At 41.8% G+C, this 26,101-nt stretch overlaps 1 protein-coding gene across 2 annotated transcripts; it reads left to right on the forward strand.

The window, feature by feature from the left end:
• Nucleotides 1-2,821: 2,821 nt before the first annotated feature.
• LOC143809109 (uncharacterized) lies at nucleotides 2,822-15,426 on the forward strand. 2 transcript variants are annotated; one of them, XM_077292268.1, is made up of 5 exons: nucleotides 2,841-2,903; nucleotides 4,697-4,855; nucleotides 8,227-8,388; nucleotides 13,638-13,749; nucleotides 14,710-15,426. In XM_077292268.1, the coding sequence occupies exons 3-5, from the start codon at nucleotides 8,260-8,262 to the stop codon at nucleotides 14,832-14,834; spliced, it is 366 nt and encodes a 121-aa protein (XP_077148383.1). In that variant the 5' UTR covers nucleotides 2,841-2,903; nucleotides 4,697-4,855; nucleotides 8,227-8,259; the 3' UTR covers nucleotides 14,835-15,426. The 2 variants fall into 2 exon arrangements, with proteins under 2 accessions (XP_077148384.1, XP_077148383.1); XM_077292269.1 differs by lacking the exon at nucleotides 4,697-4,855 and having other exon boundaries at nucleotides 2,822-2,903.
• Nucleotides 15,427-26,101: the final 10,675 nt, after the last annotated feature.

Raw genomic sequence — 26,101 nt, forward strand, 5'->3', positions numbered from 1 at the left:
ATGTGCCTTCCTAATAAATGCTGCAATTAGACTCCACTCCTGGATCAATCCCTCTTCTCCAGTAATCTAGAGCAGATATCTAGTAATATTATCTATTTATGGAAAAGCCTCCAGATGTCTTTTTTTCCTCTAGACACACAGGCCTTTTTTGATATGTTTACATGCCTGGATATAGAAAGATAGATCCGGGGCCTAACGATCGAGGTCACAGTGAGTGCGACCAGGCCTGGGTAGGTGGGCCCTGCAGACATACATTGAGCTGAAATTCACTGCGGCACAAATATTCACCGAGTGGCGCATGCTAGCAATGTCATGCGCTTCCCGTCACTGGCGCGCTAAAGTCAGCTGCCGACTTCTGCTCCGGCTATGGAAGAAGATGTCACAAGTAGTGGGAGTGGGGGAAGTTGAATAGAATCATTTAATTTTTTTACTTTTGCTGTAAAACAGGGACATTATTACTGTAAAAATATACCGAGATGGGGGGTATATATAACTGGAAGGAGCCAAGAATGGGGGGCATTATACCAGGAAAGGGTCCAGGATGGAGGACATTATACCAGGAGGAGGCAAAGGAATGAGGACTTTATACTGGGAAAGGGAGACATTATACCGAGGAAATTATACTGGGAAAGGGAGACATTATACCAGGATGTAGGACATTATACCTAGAAGGGGCCAAGGATAAAGACTTTATATCAAGATGGTGGATATTATTACTGAATGAGGTCCAGGATGGGGAACATTATTACAGGAAGGGGCCAGGATGGGTGATATTATTATATGAAGGGCCAGAATTGGGGACTTTATTACAGGATGGGGACATTGTACACGAGGGGGCAAACACGTATGTCTTCACAGGATCTGGATTGCTACAAGAGACCATACATCTGACAAATATGCAGGTGGGACCCAGGTCAAAATTTTCACCGTGACTCATCGGTCTCTACCTAAGCAACTGGATAGATCTCTATATTGTCCATTATATCTATTGTATATTAATATGGCATCATCCCTGAGACAATCTTGCAAACTAAGGCTTCTTTCACACTAGCGTCAGGCTCGGCCCGTCGCAGTACGTCGGGCTGAGGTTCCCGACGCTAGCGTTGTCTCCGCTGCACAACGGGGGCAGCGGATGCATTTTTCCAGCGCATCCGCTACCCCACTGTGAGCTGCGGGGATGTGCGGAGAGGTGGGGGCGGAAAAAGCGGTCCGTCGTCTGCAAAAAACGTTACATGCAACGTTTTTTGCGGCCGACGGTCCGCCACAACACGGCGCAACCATCGCGCGACGGTTGCGACGTGTGGCAATCCGTCGCAATGCGTCGCGTAATGTTAGTCAATGCAAAAAAATGCATCCTGCAAGCACTTTTGCAGGATGAGTTTTTTCTGCAAAACGACGCATTGCGACGGATTGCAGTTAACGCTATTGTGAAAGTAGCCTTAAGCCCCATTTTTTAATCGTCTTGCCGGGTCCTACAGTCCAATAGAAAATTGAATAGAGTCACAGATTTCTCTTCTGCAGATTGAGCAGGGCTCAGGTTTTGAGCTGTGTATAACCCCGCCACAGCTTTGTGTTTACATTGTATATTGACAGAAAGCGGCTAATCAGTGCTGGAGGTCTGGCTGGACTAGGAGGCGCAAGACCAGTTGTCCTGTAGTGATAATCAATTGCTGGTAAAACAGTTATTCAATTGAAACAGTCCAGTAATTGACACATCGGTATAATAAAGGTCTATGCTTCTACATTATGGCTGGCTCAGATAACATGGCAAAAGCCTGGTGACAGATTCCCTTTGATAATAATGGCATAGTGTATTACAGACAAGTTATTGAATATATATAATATACATATTCTTTCTTCTTTTTCAGTGGATGGTATTGTTCCTCTAAACATCTCTTGGAATACATTCATAATTTATGTAATGGTACTTTCCATCACCATGTTCCTCCTTGGAATATTCATTGGTGTCATCTGTGAAATCATATGGAGGTGAGTATTGTAAAGGATGATTTATATTGTACATGGGAGTCTGTAAAAAATGACATCTTTATTACAGATGAGAGGCTCTGACAACATTCTGCCAAATCATGCAGGTTTTATTTAGAGATTCGATTCACAGCAAAATTATTCTTCACAAATTGATTGTTCCTTATTATGCTCTGGGGTCTCCCCAGTCCCAGATCATAATAAATGGAGGAAAAAAGAAAATAAAGTTCATGCATCACCAAGCCCCTCTCCGGAAGCCCCACTGCTCTCTGCCCGCAGCTCCAGCACAGTGTTGGCTCTTGGTTGGGGCTTACATGAGCAAAGACCTTCCAGGGCCCACTTGTAGCCAAAGTTCCAATCCAAAGGGAACACTTGGCCAGAGGCGCGGTACAATGATAGTGTGGAAAACTGGCCATCGAGAATAAAGCAGCAGAAGTCGGTCAGAGAGGAGAGCTAAACTTTTTGCCAGCGCTCTACTGTTCCGCAAGCTGGAGGCTGCAGCTAGCTTCCACTTTGTCTTATTTGCGTGGAGTGAATTACAAACAATCTCCAAAATTCTGAGTTTTGTAAATATGAGCAAAATTAAATTCCACTCAAATAAATCCACTCATGGCTAATCTTCATATTACCTTACAATCCAGTACGATCCACACATATTGAACTTTCATGTACATGAAAAATGGTTGATAAATACCAAAATGTTACTTATTGCCAATGTTTCTACAGAATGTAAGAGACAAATGAATTAAGAAACATAAGAGTCTATATTTCATTCTGCAGAATACAGATATGTTACTCTGTAATTCACAATATACCTTATATTTTACTGTTTTAAAGACATCTGACAAGGGATGAATCCGGGAGAGATGATGGATCTGATGAAGACTACTACAGAGTGACTACTGATAAACCTCCTGGTAAGTACAGCCTAACCAATCTGACACTAAAGCAGTTCTCCAGGATAAGAAAAACAGGGCTGCCATAAAAAGAACAAAAAAACCCCTGTGCTTTCAAACTCTTCAGCTTGTTCCTGGTATTGCAGCTCTGTACATTCCCGTCACTGGAGCGGAGCTACAATACCAGGCACAACCTGTACACAGGGGTGGTCTTATTTTTCAAACAAACCAATTAAATTTTTCTAACCCTGGACAAGACTATAAAATCTATATGCCAATAGTTATTGTTTTGCTTTTTTATAACTTGGTAACAGCTTTATGACGTCGATGACTTACTCTGGGGACATTTGATACTTAATAGAAGAACATCTTTTTCGAAATGGTCTCTTAACCCTTTCGTGCCAGAGCCTTTTTCGCCTTCATAACCAGGCCATTTTTTTTCATTCTGACCAGTGTCACTTTATGTGGTAATAATTATTGAAAGTTTCAACGGATCCCACCGATTTTGAGACAGTTTTTTCAATACATACTGTACTCCATTACAGTGGTAAAATTTGTTCAGTTTAAATTGCGTTTATGTCTGAAAATATCGGAAAATTTAGCAATTTTTAATTTTTTAAATTTTAAGTCCTTAAATCAGAGTGTTGTCACACAAAATAGTTAATAAATAACATTTCCCACATGTCTAGCTATCATCAGCACAATTTTTGAAACATAATTTTTTTCTTTAGGAAGTTAAAGGGGTTAAAAGTTGATCAGCAATAGCATATTTCTCATTTTTCCAATTAACCTTGCAAAAACAATTTTGTTAGGGACCACTTCACATTTGAAGTTACTTTGAGGAGCATTTAATACAGAAAATACCCAAAAGTGACATGATTCTAAAAACTGCACCCCTCAAAGTGCTCAAAACCAAAGTTTTTGGTATTCCAAAGTCTGACTGCTCTAACTGTAAAGAACCCTTTCCTAATTAGCTGCAGTTATGGTCTTTATTCCATTGGTAATGAGTGCCCCCTAGTCCTAAGTATGGTCCTTGCAAGGAATTAGTCATGTGCTAAACCTTTGTGTTGACCACACATATATTTATATATATTAATGACATCACATGGAAGAAGCCCAACTTTTCCACCTCCTATATGAGGCCTTCCATCCCATGTAATAATCTAATTTCCCACTTTTGAACTGACTCTCATTTCTGAATATCCTCTTTTAAATGTGCAGCCTTAAAGTGGATCCCATATTCTAGATGTGGCCAGTGTCATAGAGGGAAAAGAAGTACACCCCCAGGGAAAACTCTCTGGCAATTCCCACTCTGATTTCACAAAAGTTACCTTAGTAACGACAAGTATTTTGATTACTAATATCTACTTAACTGAGGCAAATTTTTAAAAAAGTTTTATTCCACTTTACTGCCCATATTACATCATGTGTCCAGTTCAACAAGAAACGTTTATGATGAACAGTCTCCTTTACAGAGAACCTGTCATCAAGAAAATACAGTTTAAAATGCAGGTTCCATATTAGAGAGCTGAGGAAGCGGAGTACATTGAGATATAGTTTTGTGAGGAAAGATTCAGTAAAACCCATTTTTTAATCCCTTCACGACATTGAGGTTTTCCCTTTTTGCGTTTCTGTTTTTTTCTCCCCTTCTGAAAATATATTAGAAACGCAATGAAAAGAAAAACAACCTTGTAAAAATCGTCTCTTAAAGAATCTTGTCGGTAAAAGATCTGTAGACGTAGAGGTAATAATCTATGGGAAGCATAGAGAAGTGTTTATTATCAAAATACTGATTTCTGTGGTTTCTGTTACAGGAAAACATGAGAGTAAGCTAAATATTGGAAAGCATGAAGCTCCTCGAAGCTTGGCTGAAAAAAGGGACAATTTCAAAAACATCAAACTCTCTCCCATTCGGGTTGGTGATGTAATCATCAAATTCAAGTCACATCAGAACGCAATCGTCAACTCTGACAGTAAGTACTCAGGACTTTTATGACAAATTTAATGGGAAAACACCTTTATAAAAAAAAGTCTCTTAAAGGAAAATGTCAGTGAATAAACCCTAGACATAGAGGTAACTCTAGTGGTTTGGTCCATCTTTTTAATACATCACTGTACCAGTTAGAGGTTATAACATTTATATGGATGGCTACGTTCACATTTGCGTTGTGCGCCGCAGCGTCAGCGCCGCAACGCACAACGCAAACAAAAACGCAGTTGCGTTTTGAACAAAAAACGCAGCGTTTTGCGCCGCATGCGCCCCCCCAAAGTCTAGACAATGTTTTGCATTTTTTATTGGAAAACGCATGCGTCGTACAACGCACCACGACGCAAGTACTTGCGTCGTCTGCGTTGTCAATACAAATCAATGGGAAAAAAGGCGCATCGATGACGCAAAAGCGACGCAAACACGACGCATGCGTTTTTTAAAAAGTCTGCGCTGCCAAAAAAATGCAACATGTTGCGTTTGCCGCGCCCTGACAGGTGCACCCTAACGCCGCATGCGGCGTACAACGCACCAAAACGCATGACAACGCATGTACATGCGGAGCCATGCGGCTCCAATGTTAAAGATAGGGCCGCACGACGCATGCGTTTTGTTGCGGCGACGACGCTGCGGCGCACAACGCAAATGTGAACGTAGCCTATGATGTTTATTTTATATATTTATCTCACTTACAGTGGGGAATATAAGTATTTGATGCAATGCCAATTTTGCAAGTTTTTCCAACTACAAAGAATGGAGAGGTATGTAATTATTACCATAGGTACACTTCACCTGTGAGACACAGAATCTTACAATGTGATTTTCTGGATTTAGTTTATGATTTTTATATAATTGATTTGCATTTTATTGCATGAAATAAGTATTTGATCACCTACCAACCAGCAAGAATTCTGGCTCTCGGAGAACTGTTAGTTTTTCTTTAAGAATTTCTCCTACTCTACACTCATTACCTGTATTACTTGCACCTGTTTGAACTTGTTATCTGTATAAAAGACACCTGTGCACACACTCAATCAATCACACTCCAACCTCTCCACCATTGCCGAAACTTGGCAGATCTGGAGAAGATCAGTATGGAGGAGTGGGCCAACATCCCTGCTGCAGTGTGTGCAAACTCGGGAAAGAACTACTACATATGACCTCTGTAATTGCAAATAAAGGTTTCTGTAGCAAATATTAAGTTCTGTTCTTCTATTGTAACAAATACTTATTTCATACAATAAAATGCTAATTAATTATGCAAAAATCATACAATGTGATTTTCTGGATTTTTTTAAGATTCTCTCTCACAGTTGAAGTTTACTTACAATACAAATTACAGAACTCTCCATTCTTTGCGGGTGGGTAAACTTGCAGAATTGGCAGTGTGTCAAATACTTATTTTCCCCACTGTATGTAGCGCCATTATTTCCACAACGTTTTACTTACATTGTTATTACTGTCCCCATTGGGGCTTACAATCAAAATTCCCCCTCAGTATGTCTTTGGAGTGTGGGAGGAACCCGGAGGAAACCCACACAAACTCCTTGCAAATGTTGTCCTTAGTGAGATTTTAACCTAATTTCAATATTCTACATTACGGGAAAGCATGAGGGCAAAACAAATATTGTGACTGATGTCGCTCCTCACGGACCCATGGCGGAAAAGAGAGAAATCCTCAAAAACACCATGATCCCTATGCTTGATGCCAATGATGAAGTAATGAACATGGGCCCAGATGAGGACGCGGTCACCGCCCCTGACAGTAAACTAATTTTGCCTTGACCCTGATAGAAAAGATTGCTGACATCACCCACCCTAAACCCCAAAACAGATGCTATTCTAACTTTCTTTGGTTGCATAAAATAAACATTTGGTTTTTATAGCAATATGTTATTGATTTGCAGTTTAAAGAGGACTTTTCACTAAAGTTTTCTGGTTGAACTGGTCACATGATGTAATAGTGAGTGCAGAGTGAAATAAAATGATTTTGTTATTTTTGCATTAAACATTAGTGTGATGACTGATGCATCTCTGGACAGACAGTGTGGGGGAGAGGCAGGACAGCAGAGATGGTGACTGTGCTATCAAAGAAGGATAATTGCTGATAGAAGGGTTTGTAATGTGACACAGATAAACTCAGTTGTGCTGCCTCTGCCTCCACACTGACTCATGCAGGAGGATAGATCAGGAGATTATGGCTGTATCCTCACGTCTCACACATTGAGAAACCTGCTCTAAGCTATAGTGGGGCTGTGTTCTTTTTCTGATGTGTTGCTTGTTGCTTATGCTTTTTTTCATAGGTTGAAAAGGGCTTAGGTCCATCAAGTTCAACCTTTCTCCACCAATTGTGCATTTTGTCACTAAATTAACTATAACCCACAATGTTATGTGTATTGAGGAAATCATCCAGATCTTTTTTAAAAGTGGTTATAGTGTCTGCCATTACTACCTCTTGTGGTCGGCATTCCAAAATCTGACTGCTCTAACTGTAAAGAACACTTTCCTAATTAGCTGCAATTATTATTTTTCTTACATCGGTAATGAGTGCCCCCTAGTCCTAAGTATGGTCCTTGCAAAGAATAAGTCATGTGCTAAACCTTTGTATTGACCACACACATATATTATATATGTTAATGAGATCTCATGTAAGAAGCCCAACTTTTCCACCTCTCATCATATGAGAGGCCTTCCATCCCATGTAATAATCTAATTTCCCACTTTTGAACTAATTCTAATTTCTGAATATCCTCTTTTAAATGTGCAACCGTAAAGTGGATCCCATATTCTAGATGTGGCCAGTGTCATAGAGGGAAAAGAAGTGCACCCCCAGTGAAAACTCTCTGGCAATTCCCACTCTGATTTCACAAGTTACCTTAGTAACAACAAGTATTTTGATTACTAATATCTACTTAACTGAGGCAAATTTTAAAAAAAGTTTTATTCCACTTCACTGCCCATATTACATCATGTGTCCAGTTCAACAAGAAACATTTATGATGAACAGTCTTCTTTACAGAGAACCTGTCATCAAGAAAATACAGTTTAAAATGCAGGTTCCATATTAGAGAGCTGAGGAAGCGGAGTACATTGAGATATAGTTTTGTGAGGAAAGATTCAGTAAAACCCATTTTTTAATCCCTTCACGACATTGAGGTTTTCCCTTTTTGCGTTTCTGTTTTTTCTCCCCTTCTGAAAACATATTAGAAACGCAATGAAAAGAAAAACAACCTTGTAAAAATCGTCTCTTAAAGAATCTTGTCGGTAAAAGATCCGTAGACGTAGAGGTAATAATCTATGGGAAACATAGAGAAGTGTTTATTGTCAAAATACTGATTTCTGTGGTTTCTGTTACAGGAAAACATGAGAATAAGCTAAATATTGGAAAGCATGAAGCTCCTCGCGGACGCTGGGCTGAAAAAAGAGACGAGCTCAAAAACATCAGAAACCCTCCCGGTCGGGTTAGTGATCTGGTCGCCAAATTCCAGTCATATCAGAACGCGAGCGTCAACTCTGACAGTAAGTACTCAGGACTTTTATGACAAATTTAATGGGAAAACGCCTTTATAAAAAAAGTCTCTTAAAGGAAAATGTCAGTGAATAAACCCTAGACATAGAGGTAACTCTAATGGTTTGGTCCATCTTTTTTATACATCACTGTACCAATTAGAGGTTATAACATTTATATGATGTTTATTTTATATATTTATCTCACTTACAGTGGGGAATATAAGTATTTGATGCAATGCCAATTTTGCAAGTCTTCCCAACTACATCGAATGGAGAGGTCTGTAATTATTACCATAGGTACATTTCAACTGCTGTGAGAGACAGAATCTTACAATGTGATTTTCTAGATTTAGTTTATGATTTTTACATCATTGATTTGCATTTTATTGTATGAAATAAGTATTTGATCACCTACCAACCAGCAAGAATTCTGGCTCTCGGAGAACTGTTAGTTTTTCTTTAAGAATTTCTCCTACTCTACACTCATTACCTGTATTATTTGCACCTGTTTGAACTTGTTATCTGTATAAAAGACACTTGTCCACACACTCAATCAATCACACTCCAACCTCTCCACCATTGCCGAAACTTGGCAGATCTGAAGAAGATCTGTATGGAGGAGTGGGCCAACATCCCTGCTGCAGTGTGTGCAAACTTGGGAAAGAACTACTACATGTGACCTCTGTAATTGTAAATAAAGGTTTCTGTAGCAAATATTAAGTTCTGTTCTTCTATTGTAACAAATACTTATTTCATACAATAAAATGCTAATTAATTATGCAAAAATCATACAATGTGATTTTCTGGATTTTTTTAAGATTCTCTCTCTCAGGCCGGCCTCACACTCGGCGTAAGACAATACGGTCCGTTTTTTACGTCCGTACTACGGCCGTAATACGGAGAAATGTTCCCAAAATAGTGATCCGTAGTCAGGGTGTGTCAGCGTATTTTGCGCATGGCATCCTCCGTATGTAATCCGTATGGCATCCGTACTGCGAGATTTTCGCGCAGGCTTGCAAAACCGACATCTAATGGATTTATGTGCTCAAATGTTAGGGAAAACATATATACAGTATATATATATATAGGTCATTGAGACACATATATATATATTCTGTATTTAGATTTCATTCAGCGCGATAGCTGTGAAAAGCCGGTAATTCAATTGCCGGCTTTTCATTTCTCCTGCACAAACCCGACAGGATATGACACATGGTTTACATACAGTAAACCATCTCATATCCCCTTTTCTTTTGCATATTCCACACTACTAATGTTAGTAGTGTGTATGTGCAAAATTTCAGCGCTGTAGCTGCTAAAATAAAGGGTTAAATGGCGGAAAAAATTGGCGTGGGCTCCCGCGCAATTTTCTCCGCCAGAGCGGTAAAGCCAGTGACTGAGGGCAGATATTAATAGCCAGGAGAGGGTCCATGGTTATTGGCCCCCCCGTGGCTAAAAACATCTGCCCCCAGCCACCCCAGAAAAGGCACATCTGGAAGATGCGCCTATTCTGGCACTTGGCCACTCTCTTCCCACTCCCTGTAGCGGTGGGATATGGGGTAATGAAGGGTTAATGCCACCTTGCTATTGTAAGGTGACATTAAGCCAGATTAATCATGGAGAGGCGTCAATTATGACACCTATCCATTATTAATCCAATTGTAGGAAAGGGTTAAAAAACACACACACACGATTCAAAAGTATTTTAATGAAATAAACACAGCGGTTGTTGTAATAATTTATTGTTCTCTCAATCCATCAGGAACACCCTCGCTTGGAAAAATAATAAACGCACAAGATACATACCCTCTGATGTCAGATCACGTCCCACGATGTAATCCATCTGAAGGGGTTAACTAATATTACAGGCAGGAGCCCTGCTAATGCCGCGGTGTGCTCCTGCTTGTAATTCCCCGGCGAATGAATGAAATGTAGGTCATTGACCTACATTTCCTTCAGTCGCGGTGATGCGCCCCCTGGTGGATGTCCTCATATGACCTGGAGCGTGGGAAAAAGTTCCCAGGCTGCAGTTCATGAGAACATCCACCAGAGGGCGCCTCACCGCGACTCAATGTAAGTATAGATCACTGCTTTCCTTTCAGCACCCGGGGGATTACAGACACGAGCGAGTGGTTTATCGCAGCTCGTGCCTGTAATATTAGTTAACCCCTTCAGATGGATTACATCGTGGGACGTGATCTGACATCAGAGGGTATGTATCTTGTGCGTTTATTATTTTTCCAAGCGAGGGTGTTCCTGATGGATTGAGAGAACAATAAATTATTACAACAACCGCTGTGTTTATTTCATTAAACTACTTTTAAATCGTGTGTGTGTGTTTTTTAACCCTTTCCTACAATTGGATTAATAATGGATAGGTGTCATAATTGACGCCTCTCCATGATTAATCTGGCTTAATGTCACCTTACAATAGCAAGGTGGCATTAACCCTTCATTACCCCATATCCCACCGCTACAGGGAGTGGGAAGAGAGTGGCCAAGTGCCAGAATAGGCGCATCTTCCAGATGTGCCTTTTCTGGGGTGGCTGGGGGCAGATGTTTTTAGCCACGGGGGGGCCAATAACCATGGACCCTCTCCTGGCTATTAATATCTGCCCTCAGTCACTGGCTTTACCATTCTGGCGGAGAAAATTGCGCGGGAGCCCACGCCAATTTTTTCCGCCATTTAACCCTTTATTTTAGCAGCTACAGCGCTGAAATTTTGCACATACACACTACTAACATTAGTAGTGTGGAATATGCAAAAAAAAGGGATATGAGATGGTTTACTGTATGTAAACCATGTCTCATATCCTGTCGGGTTTGTGCAGGAGAAATGAAAAGCCGGCAATTGAATTACCGACTTTTCACTAACACCGCTGCGTATTTCTCGCAAGTCACACTGCTGGTCAGTGTGGAATCCGTATTTTTCTCGCCCCCATAGACTTTCATTGGTGATTTTTTTGCGCAATACGGTGACAAACGCAGCATGCTGCGATTTTGTACGGCCGTAGAAAGCCGTATAACACTGAACCGTAATATACGGCTAATAGGAGCAGCCCCATTGAGAATAATTGTACCGTTTATTTTGCGAGTTTTACGGACGTAGTTTATGCGCTCATACGTCCGTAAAACTCGCTAGTGTGAGGCCGGCCTCACAGTTGAAGTTTACTTACATTAAAAATTACAGAACTCTCCATTCTTTGTAGGTGGGTAAACTTGCAGAATTGGCAGTGTGTCAAATACTTATTTTCCCCACTGTATGTATCGCCATTATTTCCACAACGTTTTACTTACATTGTTATCACTGTCCCCATTGGGGCTTACAATCAAAATCCCCCCCTCAGTATGTCTTTGGAGTGTGGGAGGAACCCGGAGGAAACCCACACAAACTCCTTGCAAATGTTGTCCTTAGTGAGATTTTAACCTAATTTCAATATTCTACATTACGGGAAAGCATGAGGGCAAAACAAATATTGTGACTGATGTCGCTCCTCACGGACCCATGGCGGAAAAGAGAGAAATCCTCAAAAACACCATGATCATACAGGTCCTGTGTGACCATGCACCCTCGCACGTACCCACAGCCTATGAAGTGACGTCCTTAATCCATGTAATGGCGAAATAAAGGACTTTTATTGTAACACGATTTGGTGAGTGCCGCATCTTCCTCTGTCTCTGGTGTACGCATTTTTCAAAGACTATATATATGATGTCGAGCACCACAAGAAGCGTGTTGAACACCACCTGCTGAGTAACAATCGGACTAGTTTTGGTCGCTTGATCTATACCGTTGTATCTGGTGCCGTTCTTCTTGCTTTTTTCATTTTTGAATTGTTTTTTTTTTTTTTTTTACCATGCTCACTAAATGCTAAAACTGACCTGCCATTATGATTCTCCAGCTGAGTTCTCTTACACCAAATATGTCTAGGTTCTTTTTATTTACGGTAAGTGGTGAGCAATAAATCGAAAGTTTGTAAAAAAAACAAAAAAAAAACAATGGCACCATTTTCCTAGACACATAATGTCTCCAATTTTTAGGATCTTGGGCTGGGTGAGGGCTTATTTTTTGCACATCGAGCTGACATTTTATTGATGCCATATTGGTGCAGACATGATCTTTTGATTGCCTGTTATTGCAATGTTGCGGAGACCAAAGAAACTTAATTCTGAAATTTTGATTTTTTTTTTTTTTCTCATTACACCAGTTACTGATCAGATTAATTATTTTTATATTTTGATAGCTCGGACATTTCTGAATGCTTTGATACCAAATATGTGTCTATTTAATTTTTTTTGTTTTATCACTTTATTTTGAATGGGGTAAAAGCGAGTGATTTGAATTTTTATTTTTTTAATTCTCTTCATGTTTTTAAAAACATTTGTTTCCACTTTTTACTTGTTTCAATACTCTATTTAGGAGACTTGAAGCTGCAATCATCTGTTCGCTTCAGCCCTGCTGCCTGTAGCAGAAATGATCATTTACTATGAGCGCTGGGCTTAGGGTGGCGCTCATAGCAGATCAGCAATGACAACCACAGGGGTCTCTTGCAGACCCCGGGTTGTCATGCTATCCCATTGGCACCTCGTATTTATGTGACGGGCACGACGATGGGTGAGATTAGTGACGCGCTTCTGCCGTGACCATGATAAATGCAGCCGTTTTGTAGATTGACAGAAGCATTTAACAGGTTAACAGCTATGGGTGGATCATGATTACACTCACGGCTGTTAGGGGCACATGACAGCTGATCAGATCAGCTCTCATGTGCCTAAAAACATGAAGGTTCATAATAGTAGCCTGCATGTAATGCAGAGCACAAACTATGACGTATATATATGTCATAGGTCATGTAGGAGTTAATCATTTAAACTTCTGCTCTTTCTGGGATTTGTGGTCCAGTGGGCAGTCCTATCCGTGGTTGACAGCTACCTCTGTATACATACATGGACAAAGAAATGTGTCAGTTAGTGATAGTACCGCCAATTGGTCCGAAAATCCAAGAAAAAGCAAAGGAAACAATGATTAAAACACAGGTAACACTGAATGTTTTCTCACACAACTACATTATATATGAATCTACTCATCCCCCAGATCTATTATATGATGTCTGCAGATAGAACTGTGTTTTCATGGTGACAGTTTCCCCTTAAGTCATTTCCTAGTATGCTGGGGGTCTCCAATCCCAGGATGGCTGTAGAGTAGAATCAATGTTCTTTTCATGATCAACTAGTCTCACTAACAGTGTATTTTACAGGACATCAAGAGGACAAAAAACATGTTCCACCTCCTCTGCTTATTTTTCGTAAAGCATCTGAACGTCCTACTGGCTTCTCGGAAGATGAAGCCCGTCCCAGCCAAAACCGACAGTAAGTTCTTAAGACTTAAATATATGTTTAATGATATACAGTATGTTATGTTCTAGCATTAACAAGCAGTGGGATAACTAATTAGAAATTGATCACTCCAGACCTTAATGTTGATAGCGATATTTTTAATTGTGCAAGCTAAAGCTTCAGACTGGGAGCCAAAACCGGTCTTTGTATGGAGTCTAGCTGGTACCAGCAACATATTATTATTATTTATTCATATAGCACCATTGATTCCATGGTGATGTACATGAGAAGGGGTTATACCCAAATTACAGCTATCACTTACAGTAAGCAAACTAACAGTGACAGAGTGATACAGAGGGGAGTTTCCATACTGGTTCTGTTAATGTTTCTAAAATCTATTTCCTTTCAATAAGAGACTAATCGATAATCTAGTAGTCAATCTGTCAGAGGATGGCCTGTAAGGCTAGGATCAGTTCATTGCCTGTAAAGACTGTAATATAATGTAAGAAGCCTCTTCAGAGAGGCAGAGGACATGAACAGTAGTGCCATCTATTCCAAGTAGCAATCTTAAAAGTCACTATCGACTTTTTAAAAAACCTTGCCACATAACTTAGGAAAAGAAGCCAAAGCAGAAATTCCCATTGCAGATATGTGTTTCGGGGTGTTTACTTCTCATCAGTGTAAAGCAGGAGATCTGATTTTCCTGCGTGAGAGACGTCTGACATGGGGTTTAAGGGTTTAGGTTTCTTCGTGTAGACAATTCTTCCCTGGGAATTTGAGAGAGTTCACATCCTCTTCCTCTCTGAAGAGGCCATTTACTTATTCAGATTCCCTGGGAAGCATTGCATTTCCTTTAAGTCTCCACAAGCAATATAATCTGGAAGTAATCAATGACATATATACTTTTCCAGCTGTCTTGCTCATTAAAATCTGTCTCCATATCCATATAGTCATCTTTACTGTTTTGCTAATGTTGTGACATTTATTTTGCAGGTGAGGCAGGGCGGGGTCTCGCTGTGAACCCACAAAGAACATGGGATCCAGCTGGAGACGACTTTACATCAGCACCGGATATGACATTACTGGACATTCAACAGCTAGACGCACTCACTGAATAAGTGAGTTTCCAACTGCAGAACGAGGCAGATTCCGGGCTCGGTCTCTGTCCTCCACCCCTGGATGTACCATTACTGGACATTCAGCAGCAAGCAGCTAGATACACTCACTGAATAAGTGAGTTTCCTACTGCAGAACGAGGCAGATTCCGGGCTCGGTCTCTGTTCTCCACCACTGGATGTACCATTACTGGACATTCAGCAGCAAGCAGCTAGATGCACTCACTGAATAAGTGAGTTTCCTACTGCAGAACGAGGCAGATTCCGGGCTCGGTCTCTGTCCTCCACCACTGGATGTACCATTACTGGACATTCAGCAGCAAGCAGCTAGATACACTCACTGAATAAGTGAGTTTCCTACTGCAGAACGAGGCAGATTCCGGGCTCGGTCTCTGTTCTCCACCACTGGATGTACCATTACTGGACATTCAGCAGCAAGCAGCTAGATGCACTCACTGAATAAGTGAGTTTCCTACTGCAGAACGAGGCAGATTCCGGGCTCGGTCTCTGTCCTCCACCCCTGGATGTACCATTACTGGACATTCAGCAGCAAGCAGCTAGATACACTCACTGAATAAGTGAGTTTCCTACTGCAGAACGAGGCAGATTCCGGGCTCGGTCTCTGTCCTCCACCCCTGGATGTACCATTACTGGACATTCAGCAGCAAGCAGCTAGATGCACTCACTGAATAAGTGAGTTTCCTACTGCAGAACGAGGCAGATTCCGGGCTCGGTCTCTGTCCTCCACCCCTGGATGTACCATTACTGGACATTCAGCAGCAAGCAGCTAGATACACTCACTGAATAAGTGAGTTTCCTACTGCAGAACGAGGCAGATTCCGGGCTCGGTCTCTGTCCTCCACCCCTGGATGTACCATTACTGGACATTCAGCAGCAAGCAGCTAGATACACTCACTGAATAAGTGAGTTTCCTACTGCAGAACGAGGCAGATTCCGGGCTCGGTCTCTGTTCTCCACCACTGGATGTACCATTACTGGACATTCAGCAGCAAGCAGCTAGATGCACTCACTGAATAAGTGAGTTTCCTACTGCAGAACGAGGCAGATTCCGGGCTCGGTCTCTGTCCTCCACCCCTGGATGTACCATTACTGGACATTCAGCAGCAAGCAGCTAGATACACTCACTGAATAAGTGAGTTTCCTACTGCAGAACGAGGCAGATTCCGGGCTCGGTCTCTGTCCTCCACCCCTGGATGTACCATTACTGGACATTCAGCAGCAAGCAGCTAGATGCACTCACTGAATAAGTGAGTTTCCTACTGCAGAACGAGGCAGATTCCGGGCTCGGTCTCTGTCCTCCACCCCTGGATGTACCATTACTGGACATTCAGCAGCAAGCAGCTAGATACACTCACTGAATAAGTGAGTTTCCTACTGCAGAACGAGGCAGATTCCGGGCTCGGTCTCTGTCCTCCACCCCTGGATGTACCATTACTGGACATTCAGCAGCAAGCAGCTAGATGCACTCACTGAATAAGTGAGTTTCCTACTGCAGAACGAGGCAGATTCCGGGCTCGGTCTCTGTCCTCCACCCCTGGATGTACCATTACTGGACATTCAGCAGCAAGCAGCTAGATGCACTCACTGAATAAGTGAGTTTCCTACTGCAGAACGAGGCAGATTCCGGGCTCGGTCTCTGTTCTCCACCACTGGACATTACTGGACATATGGGCAGCACGGTGGCGCAGTGGTTAGCACAGCAGCCTTGCAGCTCTGGAGTCCTGGGTTCAAACCCCACCAAGGACAACATCTGCAAAGAGTTTGTATGTTCTCTCCGTGTTTGCGTGGGTTTCCTCCGGGTTCTCCGGTTTCCTCCCACATTCCAAAGACATACTGATAGGGAATTTAGATTGTGAGCGCTATATAAAAATAAAGATTATTATCATCAGGGCCACATTTTAAATGTTTATTGCCTTGGCTACTATGAGAACTTTTACATTAACATCTAGAATAAAGTTACTAAAGAAGTTAGTGAATAATATGTAGCAGTGTATCTGAGCCCCTATGGATCTTTATAACACAGATTATACATTGCATTGTGAGGAAGGATTATTTCGTATAGTCATTGAACACCTGGCTGCTTATAAGCATATTTCCTTACAAAGATGTAAATTGGGGTATATTTGTGTTGTTGTAAAAAATGAAGATGATTAAAGAAGATTTAAAAGTGACACACAAAATGTGGAACTGGTTGTATATCAGTCTAGGTGGCATTATATACTTCAGTGTTGCTAGAACATAAATTGCACAGTATTCAAAGAGTAACTTGTCATTTTAATTTTAAGTTTGTTAATCAAGAATACTAATGAAAATGCAATATATATTATCAGAGAATTGTGCTTCTTCCTCTGGACTGACCTTTCAATCTCAATTCAATCAAAATTCTATCAAATCTGTATTCAGTTGTAAAGGGGTGGCAAATGGAAGATGCATTCAGTCAACATTGCACAGCACCTGCAAGTAAATGCCACCATCTGCTGGCTGCACTGGATAGGCAGGAACTGAAGGACGGAGAGTGTGTTCCCTAGATGAAATAATTTGAGGGGGACACCGGGTCAAGTGACATCTGTGACACAGTTGCTAAATATAAAAGGCCAGGACCGTGAAGCACAAGTCAGGGCAAAAGGACGGGCTCGTGGAAGATATTGTGCTCATTGTACCTTAGAGCGGTCTGATCCTGGGGACGTCTCGACTATGTAGTTCAAGCACCAAAGACTGTCTTTTTAGGTAAAGCATTGAAGACCGACTTCGCAGATCAAGCCATAAAAGTCAGATGTTGATCGGCGGCCAGAGAAAAACACCTGTCATTCCTAAAAGAAGACCCTGAGTGAACTGAGATGTTACTTCCAGTTTAGACATATGGTACAGGTTGTGAGCAGGGGGTCATAACTCTGGAACGCTTCAACGGGTCCTGATGATTCTGACACTGTTTTCTTGTGACATATTGTACGTCATAATAGTGGTAACATTTATTTGATATTACCTGCGTTTATTTGTGAACAAACGGAAATGTGGCGAACATTTTGAAAATTTTGCAATTTTCCAACTTTGAATTTTTATGTCCTTAAATCACAGAGATATGTCACACAAAATACTTAATAAGTAACATTTCCCACATGTCTACTTTACATCAGCACAATTTTGGAACCAACATTTTTTTTGTTTGTTAGGGAGTTATAAGGGTTAAAAGGTGACCAGCAATTTCTCATTTTTACAACACCATTTTTTTAGGGACCAAGTCACATTTGAAGTCACTTTGAGGGGTCTTTATCATAGAAAATACCCAAGTGTGACACCATTCTAAAAACTGCACATCTCAAGCTACTCAAAACCACATTCAAGAAGTTTTTTAACCCTTCAAGTGTTTCACAGGAATTTTTGGAATGTTTAAAAAAAAAAATGAACATTTAACTTTTTTTCACAAAAAACTTACTTCAGCTCCAATTTGTTTTATTTTACCAAGGGTAACAGGAGAAATTGGACCCCAACAGTTGTTGTGCAATTTGTCCTGAATACGCTGATACCCTATATGTGGGGGTAAACCAAACCACAGTTTGGGCGAATGGCAGAGCTCGGAAGGGAAGGAGCACCATTTGACTTTTCAATGCAAAATTGACTGGAATTGAGATGGGATGCAATGTCGCGTTTTGAGAGCCCCTGATGTGCCTAAACATTGAAACCCCCCACAAGTGACACCATTTTGGAAAGTAGACCTCCTAAGGAACATATCTAGATGTGTGGTGAGCACTTTGACCCACCAAGTGCTTCACAGTTTATAATGTAGAACCGTAAAAATAAAAAATCACATTTTTTCACAAAAATCCTTTTGCCCCCAATTTTTTTTTTCCCAAGGGTAACAAAAGAAACAGGACCCTAAAAGTTGTTGTGCAATTTGTCCTGAGTACGCTGATACCCCATATGTGGGAGTAAACTTATCTAGATGTGTTGTGAAAACTTTGAACCTCCAAGTGTTTCACTACAGTTTATAACCCAGAGCCATGAAAATAAAAATTCTTTTTTTTTTCCACAAAAAATATTTTTTAGCCCACAGTTTTGTATTTTCCTAAGGGTAACAGGAGAAACTGGACCCCAAAAGTTGTTGTCCAATTTGTCCTGAGTACGCTGATACCCCAATGTGGGGGAAACCACCATTTGGGCGCATGGCAGAGCTCGGAAGGGAAGGCGCGCAGTTTGGAATGCAGACTTAGATGGATTGGTCTGCAGGCATCACATTGTATTTTCAGAGCCCCTGATGTACCTAAACAGTAGAAACCCCCCACAAGTGACCCCATATTGGAAACTAGACCCCCCGAGGAACTTTATCTAGATGTGTTGTGAGAACTTTGCACCCCCAAGTGTTTCACTAGAGTTTATAATGCAGAGCCGTGAAAATAAAAATTATTTTTTTTTTCCACAAAAATTATTTTTTAGCCCCCAGTTTTGTATTTTCCCAAGGGTAACAGGAGAAATTGGACCCCAAAAGTTGTCCAATTTGTCCTGAGTACGCTGATACCCCATATGTTGGGGTAAACCCCTGTTTGGGCGCACGGGTGAGATCGGAAAGGAAGGAGCACGGTTTTACTTTTTCAATGCAGAATTGGCTGGAATTGAGATCGGACACCATTGGAGAGCCCCTGATGTGCCTAAACAGTGGAAACCCCCAATTCTAACAAACCCTATCCCAAACACACCCCTAACCCTAATCCCAACCATAACCCTAACCACACCCCTAACCCTAATCCCAACCCTAATACCAACCGTAAATGTAATCCAAACACTGACTTTAGCCCCAACCCTGACTTAAGCCCCAACCCTAACCCTAACTTTAGCCCCAACCCTAACTCGAACCCTAACCCTAATTTTAGCCCCAACCCTAATCCTAACCCCAACCCTATCTTTAACCACAACCCTAACCCTAACTTTAGCCCCAACCCTAACTTTAGCTCCAACCCTAATCCTAATCGTAAAATGGAAATAAATACATTTTTTTAAAATTTATTATTTTTCCCTAACTAAGGCGGTGATGAAGGGGGGTTTGATTTACTTTTATAGCGGGGTTTTTAGCGGATTTTTATGATTGGCAGCCGTCACACACTAAAAGACGCTTTTTATTGCAAAAAATAGTTTTTGCGTTCTCCACATTTTGAGAACTATAATTTTTCCATATTTTGGTCCACAGAGTCATTTGAGGTCTTGTTTTTTTGTGGGACGAATTGGCGCTTTTATTGGTAACATTTTCGGGCACGTGACATTTTTTGATCGCTTTTTTTTCCGATTTTTGTGAGGTAGAATGAACAAAAACGAGCTATTCATGAATTTCTTTTGGGGAGGCATTTATACCGTTCCACGTTTGGTAAAATTAATAAAGCAGTTTTATTCTTCGGGTCGGTACGATTACAGCGATACTTCATTTATATTATTTTTTATGTTTTGGCGCTTTTATATGATAAAAACTATTTTATATAAAAAATAATTATTTTTGCATCGCTTTATTCTGAGGACTATAACTTTTTTATTTTTTTCGTTGATGATGCTGTGTGGTGGCTCGTTTTTTGTGGGACAAGATGACGTTTTCAGCGGTACCATGGTTATTTATATCTGTCTTTTTGGTCGCGTGTTATTCCACTTTTAGTTTGGCGGTATGATAATAAAGCGTCGGTTTTTTTTTTATCGGTGTTCACTGAAGCGGTTAACTACTGGGACAGTTTTATAGGTCAGGTCGTTACGGACGCGGCGATACTAAATATGTGTACTTTCTTTTTTTTAATTTAGATAAATAAATGTATTTATCGGAACAATATATATATATTTTTTTCGTTATTTAGGGATTTTTTTTTTTACACATGTAAATATATATATTATTATACTTTTTTACATTGCCCCAGGGGGGGCATTATGCTATAGTGTCAGATTGCAGATCTGACACTTTGCAGTGCACTGTGTCAGATCAGCGATCACACAGGCACTGCAGGAGGCTTGCAGGCGCCTGCTCTGAGCAGGCGCTTGCAAGCCACCTCCCTGCAGGACCCGGAAGGCCCCAAGTAACCATTTTGGATCCGGGCCTGCAGGGAGGAGGTAGGAGACCCTCGGAGCAACACGATCACATTGCGTTGCTCCGAGGGTCTCAGGGAAGCACGCAGGGAGCCCCCTCCCTGTGCGCTGCTTCCCTGTGCCGCCGGAACGCTGCGATCATCTTTGCTCGCAGTGTGCTGGGGGTTAATGTGCCAAGAGAGGTCCGTGACCGCTCCTGGAACATAGTGCCGGATGTCAGCTGAGATAGTCAGCTGACACCCGGCCCTGATTGGTTGCGCTCCCCGCGTGAGGGCGGCTGATCAGTGATGACGTACTATCCCATCGGTGGTCATACGGGCCCATACCACCTCGACGGAATAGTACGTCATATGTCAGAAAGGGGTTAATCACTGGTGTTTGTGCAGTGTGGCGGTCATTGTTGCTGTGCTGTTGTGCTTGTGGGGTGTTGTGCCCTGAAGTCATGGGGACTCAGCCTCGCAGCATGGGTGCTGTCAGGCACCAGGTCGCCCACCATGGTGATATATCGTCGCTGCGATGATGGTTTGAACACCATGCAGCACTTTTTAGTTTAGGGACCCACTGAGAGGTTCACTGTGACATGGTAGTGGGCTTCATAAAGTCTGATCAGAATGTTAAACTAAGAACCTCATGTTCAGTTTTGTAAATCTATGCCTAGCGAAATTAAATCAATGTATGATTTTTGGATGTGTGGTCTATGTCTTTTTTTTCTACAGTTTTGGCACTCACATATTTAGGACTTGCGACCTAGTAGGAAATATCGGTGAACCCTATCCGTTAGGGCCAGTGTAACATTCAAAGGTGCTTAAAGAGAATACAATGGTGACAGGGCTAGTATTGAGAGTGACACACGTTAACCTCTTCATGACATACTGCAGGAGCCTGCCATGTACAGTGGGTACAGAAAGTATTCAGACCCTTTTCAATTTTTCACTCTTTCTTTCATTGCAGCCATTTGGTAAATTCAAAAAGTTATTTTTTTTTCTCATTAATGTACACTCTGCACGCCATCTTAATGGAAAAAAACAGAAATGTAGAAATTTTTGCAAATTTATTAAAAAAGAAAAACCGAAGTATCACATGGTCATAAGTGTTCAGACCTTTTGCTCAGACACTCATATTTAACCCCTTCATGACCTTGGGATTTTTCGTTTTTCCGTTTTCGTTTTTCGCTCCCCTCCTTCACAGAGCCATAACTTTTTTATTTTTCCGTCAATTTGGCCATGTGAGGGCTCATTTTTTGCGGGACGAGTTGTACTTTTGAACGACATCATTGGTTTTACCATGTCGTGTACTAGAAAACGGGAAAAAAATTCCAAGTGCAGTGAAATTGAAAAAAAAGTGCAATCCCACACTTGTTTTTTGCTTGCCTATTTTGCTAGGTTCACTAAATGCTGAATCTGACCTGCCATTATGATTCTCCAGGTCAGTACGAGTTCATAGACACCTCACATGTCTAGGTTATGTTTTACCTAAGTGGTGAAAAAAAATTCCAAACTTTGCAAAAAAAAAAAAAATAAATTGCGCCATTTTCCGATACTCGTAGCGTCTCCATTTTTCGTGATCTGGGGTCAGGTGAGGGCTTATTTTTTGCGTGCCGAGCTGGCGTTTTTAATTATAGCATTTTGGTGCAGATACGTTCTTTTGATCGCCCGTTATTGCATTTTAATGCAATGTCGCGGCGACCAAAAAAACGTATTTCTGGCGTTTCGATTTTTTTCTCATTACGCCATTTAGCGATCAGGTTAATGTTTTTTTTTTTATTGATAGATCGGGCGATTCTGAACGCGGCGATACCAAATATGTGTAGGTTTGATTTTTTTTTATTGATTTATTTTGATTGGGGCGAAAGGGGGGTGATTTAAACTTTTATGTTTTTTTTATTTTTTTCACATTTTTAAAAACTTTTTTTTTTCACTTTTGCCATGCTTCTATAGCCTCCATGGGAGGCTAGAAGCAGGCACAGCCCGATCGGCTCTGCTACATAACAGCGATCATCAGATCGCTGTTATGTAGGAGAATTGCAGGTGTGCTGTGAGCGCCGACCACAGGGTGGCGCTCACAGCCACCGGCGATCAGTAACCATAGAGGTCTCAAGGACCTCTATGGTTACAATGGAGGAGCATCGCCGACCCCCGATCATGTGACAGGGGTCGGCGATGCGCTCATATCCGGCCGCACGGCCGGATGCGGTAGTTAAATGCCGCTGTCTGCGTTTGACAGCGGCATTTAACTAGTTAATAGGTGCGGGCAGATCGCGATTCTGCCCACGCCTATTGCGGGCACATGTCAGCTGTTCATAACAGCTGACATGTCCCGGCTTTGATGCGGGCTCACCGCGGAGCCCTGCATCAAAGCAGGGGAGCTGACCTCGGACGGTATAGTACGTCCGAGGTCAGTAAGGGGTTAAAGAAGTTGTCCACTACTATAACCTTTTTTTTTTCATAAATCTTGCTATTATGTGCCACTGAAAACATCTACTGTGTTTATTTTAGCAATATTACCTTTTATCATGCTGTAGCAGCACATCTTTAGTGCTGGATTCAGCTCTCATGGGGTTAATCGACAACTTCCTTTCTCCTGAGTTATTGTGCTCTAATACTACAAGTTCCATGATGCATTGCACTGCCTGTAACTGCACCTGGCACACCCACTCCAAAACACACCCCAACCCCTCCCTCCTCTCCCCCCTCTATCCACAAAAAGATTTGTGATGTCATTTCTGTCCAACCTCCTCTTTTACATTTGTCCAACCCACACTCCATTTCACACAGAGAGAGGGATAGATACAGGGCCGAACTGGGACTTAAAATTCAGCCCTGGCATTTTGAAGTCACACAGGCCCACTTGTCACTTGGTGACTGTATAATATCTTTGTACACTTGTAGGCTACAGGAAGTGAAGGGAGTGTAACACGACTATATAACATATAATTACAGCTGTATCCAGCATTACAGCTCAGTCCCCATAGAATGTAATACAGCACAGCCCCCATAGAATGTAATGCAGCCAGTCCCCATAGAATGTAATGCAGCCAGTCCCCATAGAATGTAATACAGCACTGCCCCATAGAATGTAATGCAGCCAGCCCCCATAGAATGTAATGCAGCACAGCCCCCATAGAATGTAATGCAGCCAGTCCCCATAGAATGTAATGCAGCACAGCCCCCATAGACTGTAATACAGCACAGCCCCCATAGACTGTAATACAGCACAGCCCCCATAGACTATTATACAGCACAGCCCCATAGAATGTAATACAGCACAGCCCCCATAGAATGTAATGCAGCCAGTCCCCATAGAATGTAATGCAGCCAGTCCCCATAGAATGTAATGCAGCACAGCCCCATAGACTATAATACAGCACAGCCCCCATAGAATGTAATGCAGCACAGCCCCATAGAATGTAATGCAGCACAGCCCCATATAATGTAATGCAGCACAGCCCCATAGAATGTAATACAGCACAGCCCAATAGAATGTAATGCAGCACTGCCCCATAGAATGTAATGCAGCCAGCCCCCATAGAATGTAATACAGCACAGCCCCCATAGAATGTAATGCAGCACAGCCCCCATAGAATGTAATACAGCACAGCCCCCATAGAATGTAATACAGCTCAGTCCCCATAGAATGTAATACAGCCAGCCCCCATAGAACATAATGCAGCCAGTCCCCATAGAATGTAATACAGCACAGCCCCATAGAATGTAATACAGCACAGCCCCATAGAATGTAATACAGCACAGCCCCCATAGAATGTAATACAGCACAGCCCCATAGAATGTAATGCAACACAGCCCCCATAGAATGTAATACAACACAGTCCCCATAGAATGTAATACAGCACAGCCCCCATAGAATGTAATGCAGCACTGCCCCATAGAATGTAATACAGCACAGCCCCGTAGAATGTAATACAGCACAGCCCCATAGAATGTAATGCAGCACAGCCCCATAGAATGTAATGCAGCACAGCCCCATAGAATGTAATGCAGCACAGCCCCATAGAATGTAATACAGCACAGCCCCATAGAATGTAATACAGCACAGCCCCATAGAATGTAATGCAACACAGCCCCCATGGAATGTAATACAACACAGTACCCATAGAATGTAATACATCACAGCCCCATAGAATGTAATGCAGCACTGCCCCATAGAATGTAATACAGCACAGCCCCATAGAATGTAATACAGCACAGCCCCATAGAATGTAATACAGCACAGCCCCCATAAAATGTAATACAGCACAGCCCCATAGAATGTAATACAGCACAGCCCCATAGAATGTAATGCAGCACAGCCCCCATAGAATGTAATGCAGCCTGCCCCCATAGAATGTAATGCAGCACAGCCCCCATAGAATGTAATACAGCACAGCCCCATAGAATGTAATGCAGCACAGCCCCCATAGAATGTAATGCAGCCAGCCCCCATAGAATGTAATGCAGCACTGCCCCATAGAATGTAATACAGCACAGCCCCATAGAATGTAATACAGCACAGCCCCATAGAATGTAATACAGCACAGCCACATAGAATGTAATGCAGCACAGCCCCCATAGAATGTAATGCAGCCAGCCCCCATAGAATGTAATGCAGCACAGCCCCATAGAATGTAATGCAGCATAGCCCCCATGGAATGTAATACAGCACAGCCCCATAGAATGTAATACAGCACAGCCCCATAGAATGTAATACAGCACAGCCCCCATGGAATGTAATACAGCACAGCCCCATAGAATGTAATACAGCACAGCCCCATAGAATGTAATACAGCACAGCCCCCATAGAATGTAATACAGCACAGCCCCATAGAATGTAATGCAGCCCAGCCCCATAGAATCATGTAACGGCCCTGGATAGATAGATAGATAGATAGATAGATAGATAGATAGATAGATAGATAGATAGATAGATAGATAGATAGATAGATAGATACAGATATATCTATGTCTATTTCCATAGATATGTCCATATCCATGTTTCTAAACCCCTTCACCCCTGGAGCTTTTTTGTTTTCGTTTATCGCTCCCCTTCTTTCCAGAGCCATAATTTTTCCATCTATATGGCCATGTGAGGGCTTATCTTTTGCGGGACAAGTTCTACTTTTGAACGACATCATTGGTTTTACCATGTCGTGTAACAGAAAATGTGAAAAAAATTCAAAGTGCAATGAAATGGCAAAAAAAGTG

Source organism: Ranitomeya variabilis, chromosome 2, assembly GCF_051348905.1.
Source record: "Ranitomeya variabilis isolate aRanVar5 chromosome 2, aRanVar5.hap1, whole genome shotgun sequence".
Classification (NCBI taxonomy): Eukaryota; Metazoa; Chordata; class Amphibia; order Anura; family Dendrobatidae; genus Ranitomeya; species Ranitomeya variabilis.

What these genes read in the sequence shown, in the direction of transcription:
- LOC143809109 (XM_077292269.1), top strand. Translation starts at nt 8,260, where the DNA reads ATGAAGCTCCTCGCGGACGCTGGGCTGAAAAAAGAGACGAGCTCAAAA. An exon ending in CGCGAGCGTCAACTCTGACA is followed by an intron (nt 8,389 to 13,637) that starts GTAAGTACTCAG and finishes TGTATTTTACAG; the next exon opens with GACATCAAGAGGACAAAAAA. An exon ending in CGTCCCAGCCAAAACCGACA is followed by an intron (nt 13,750 to 14,709) that starts GTAAGTTCTTAA and finishes TTTATTTTGCAG; the next exon opens with GTGAGGCAGGGCGGGGTCTC.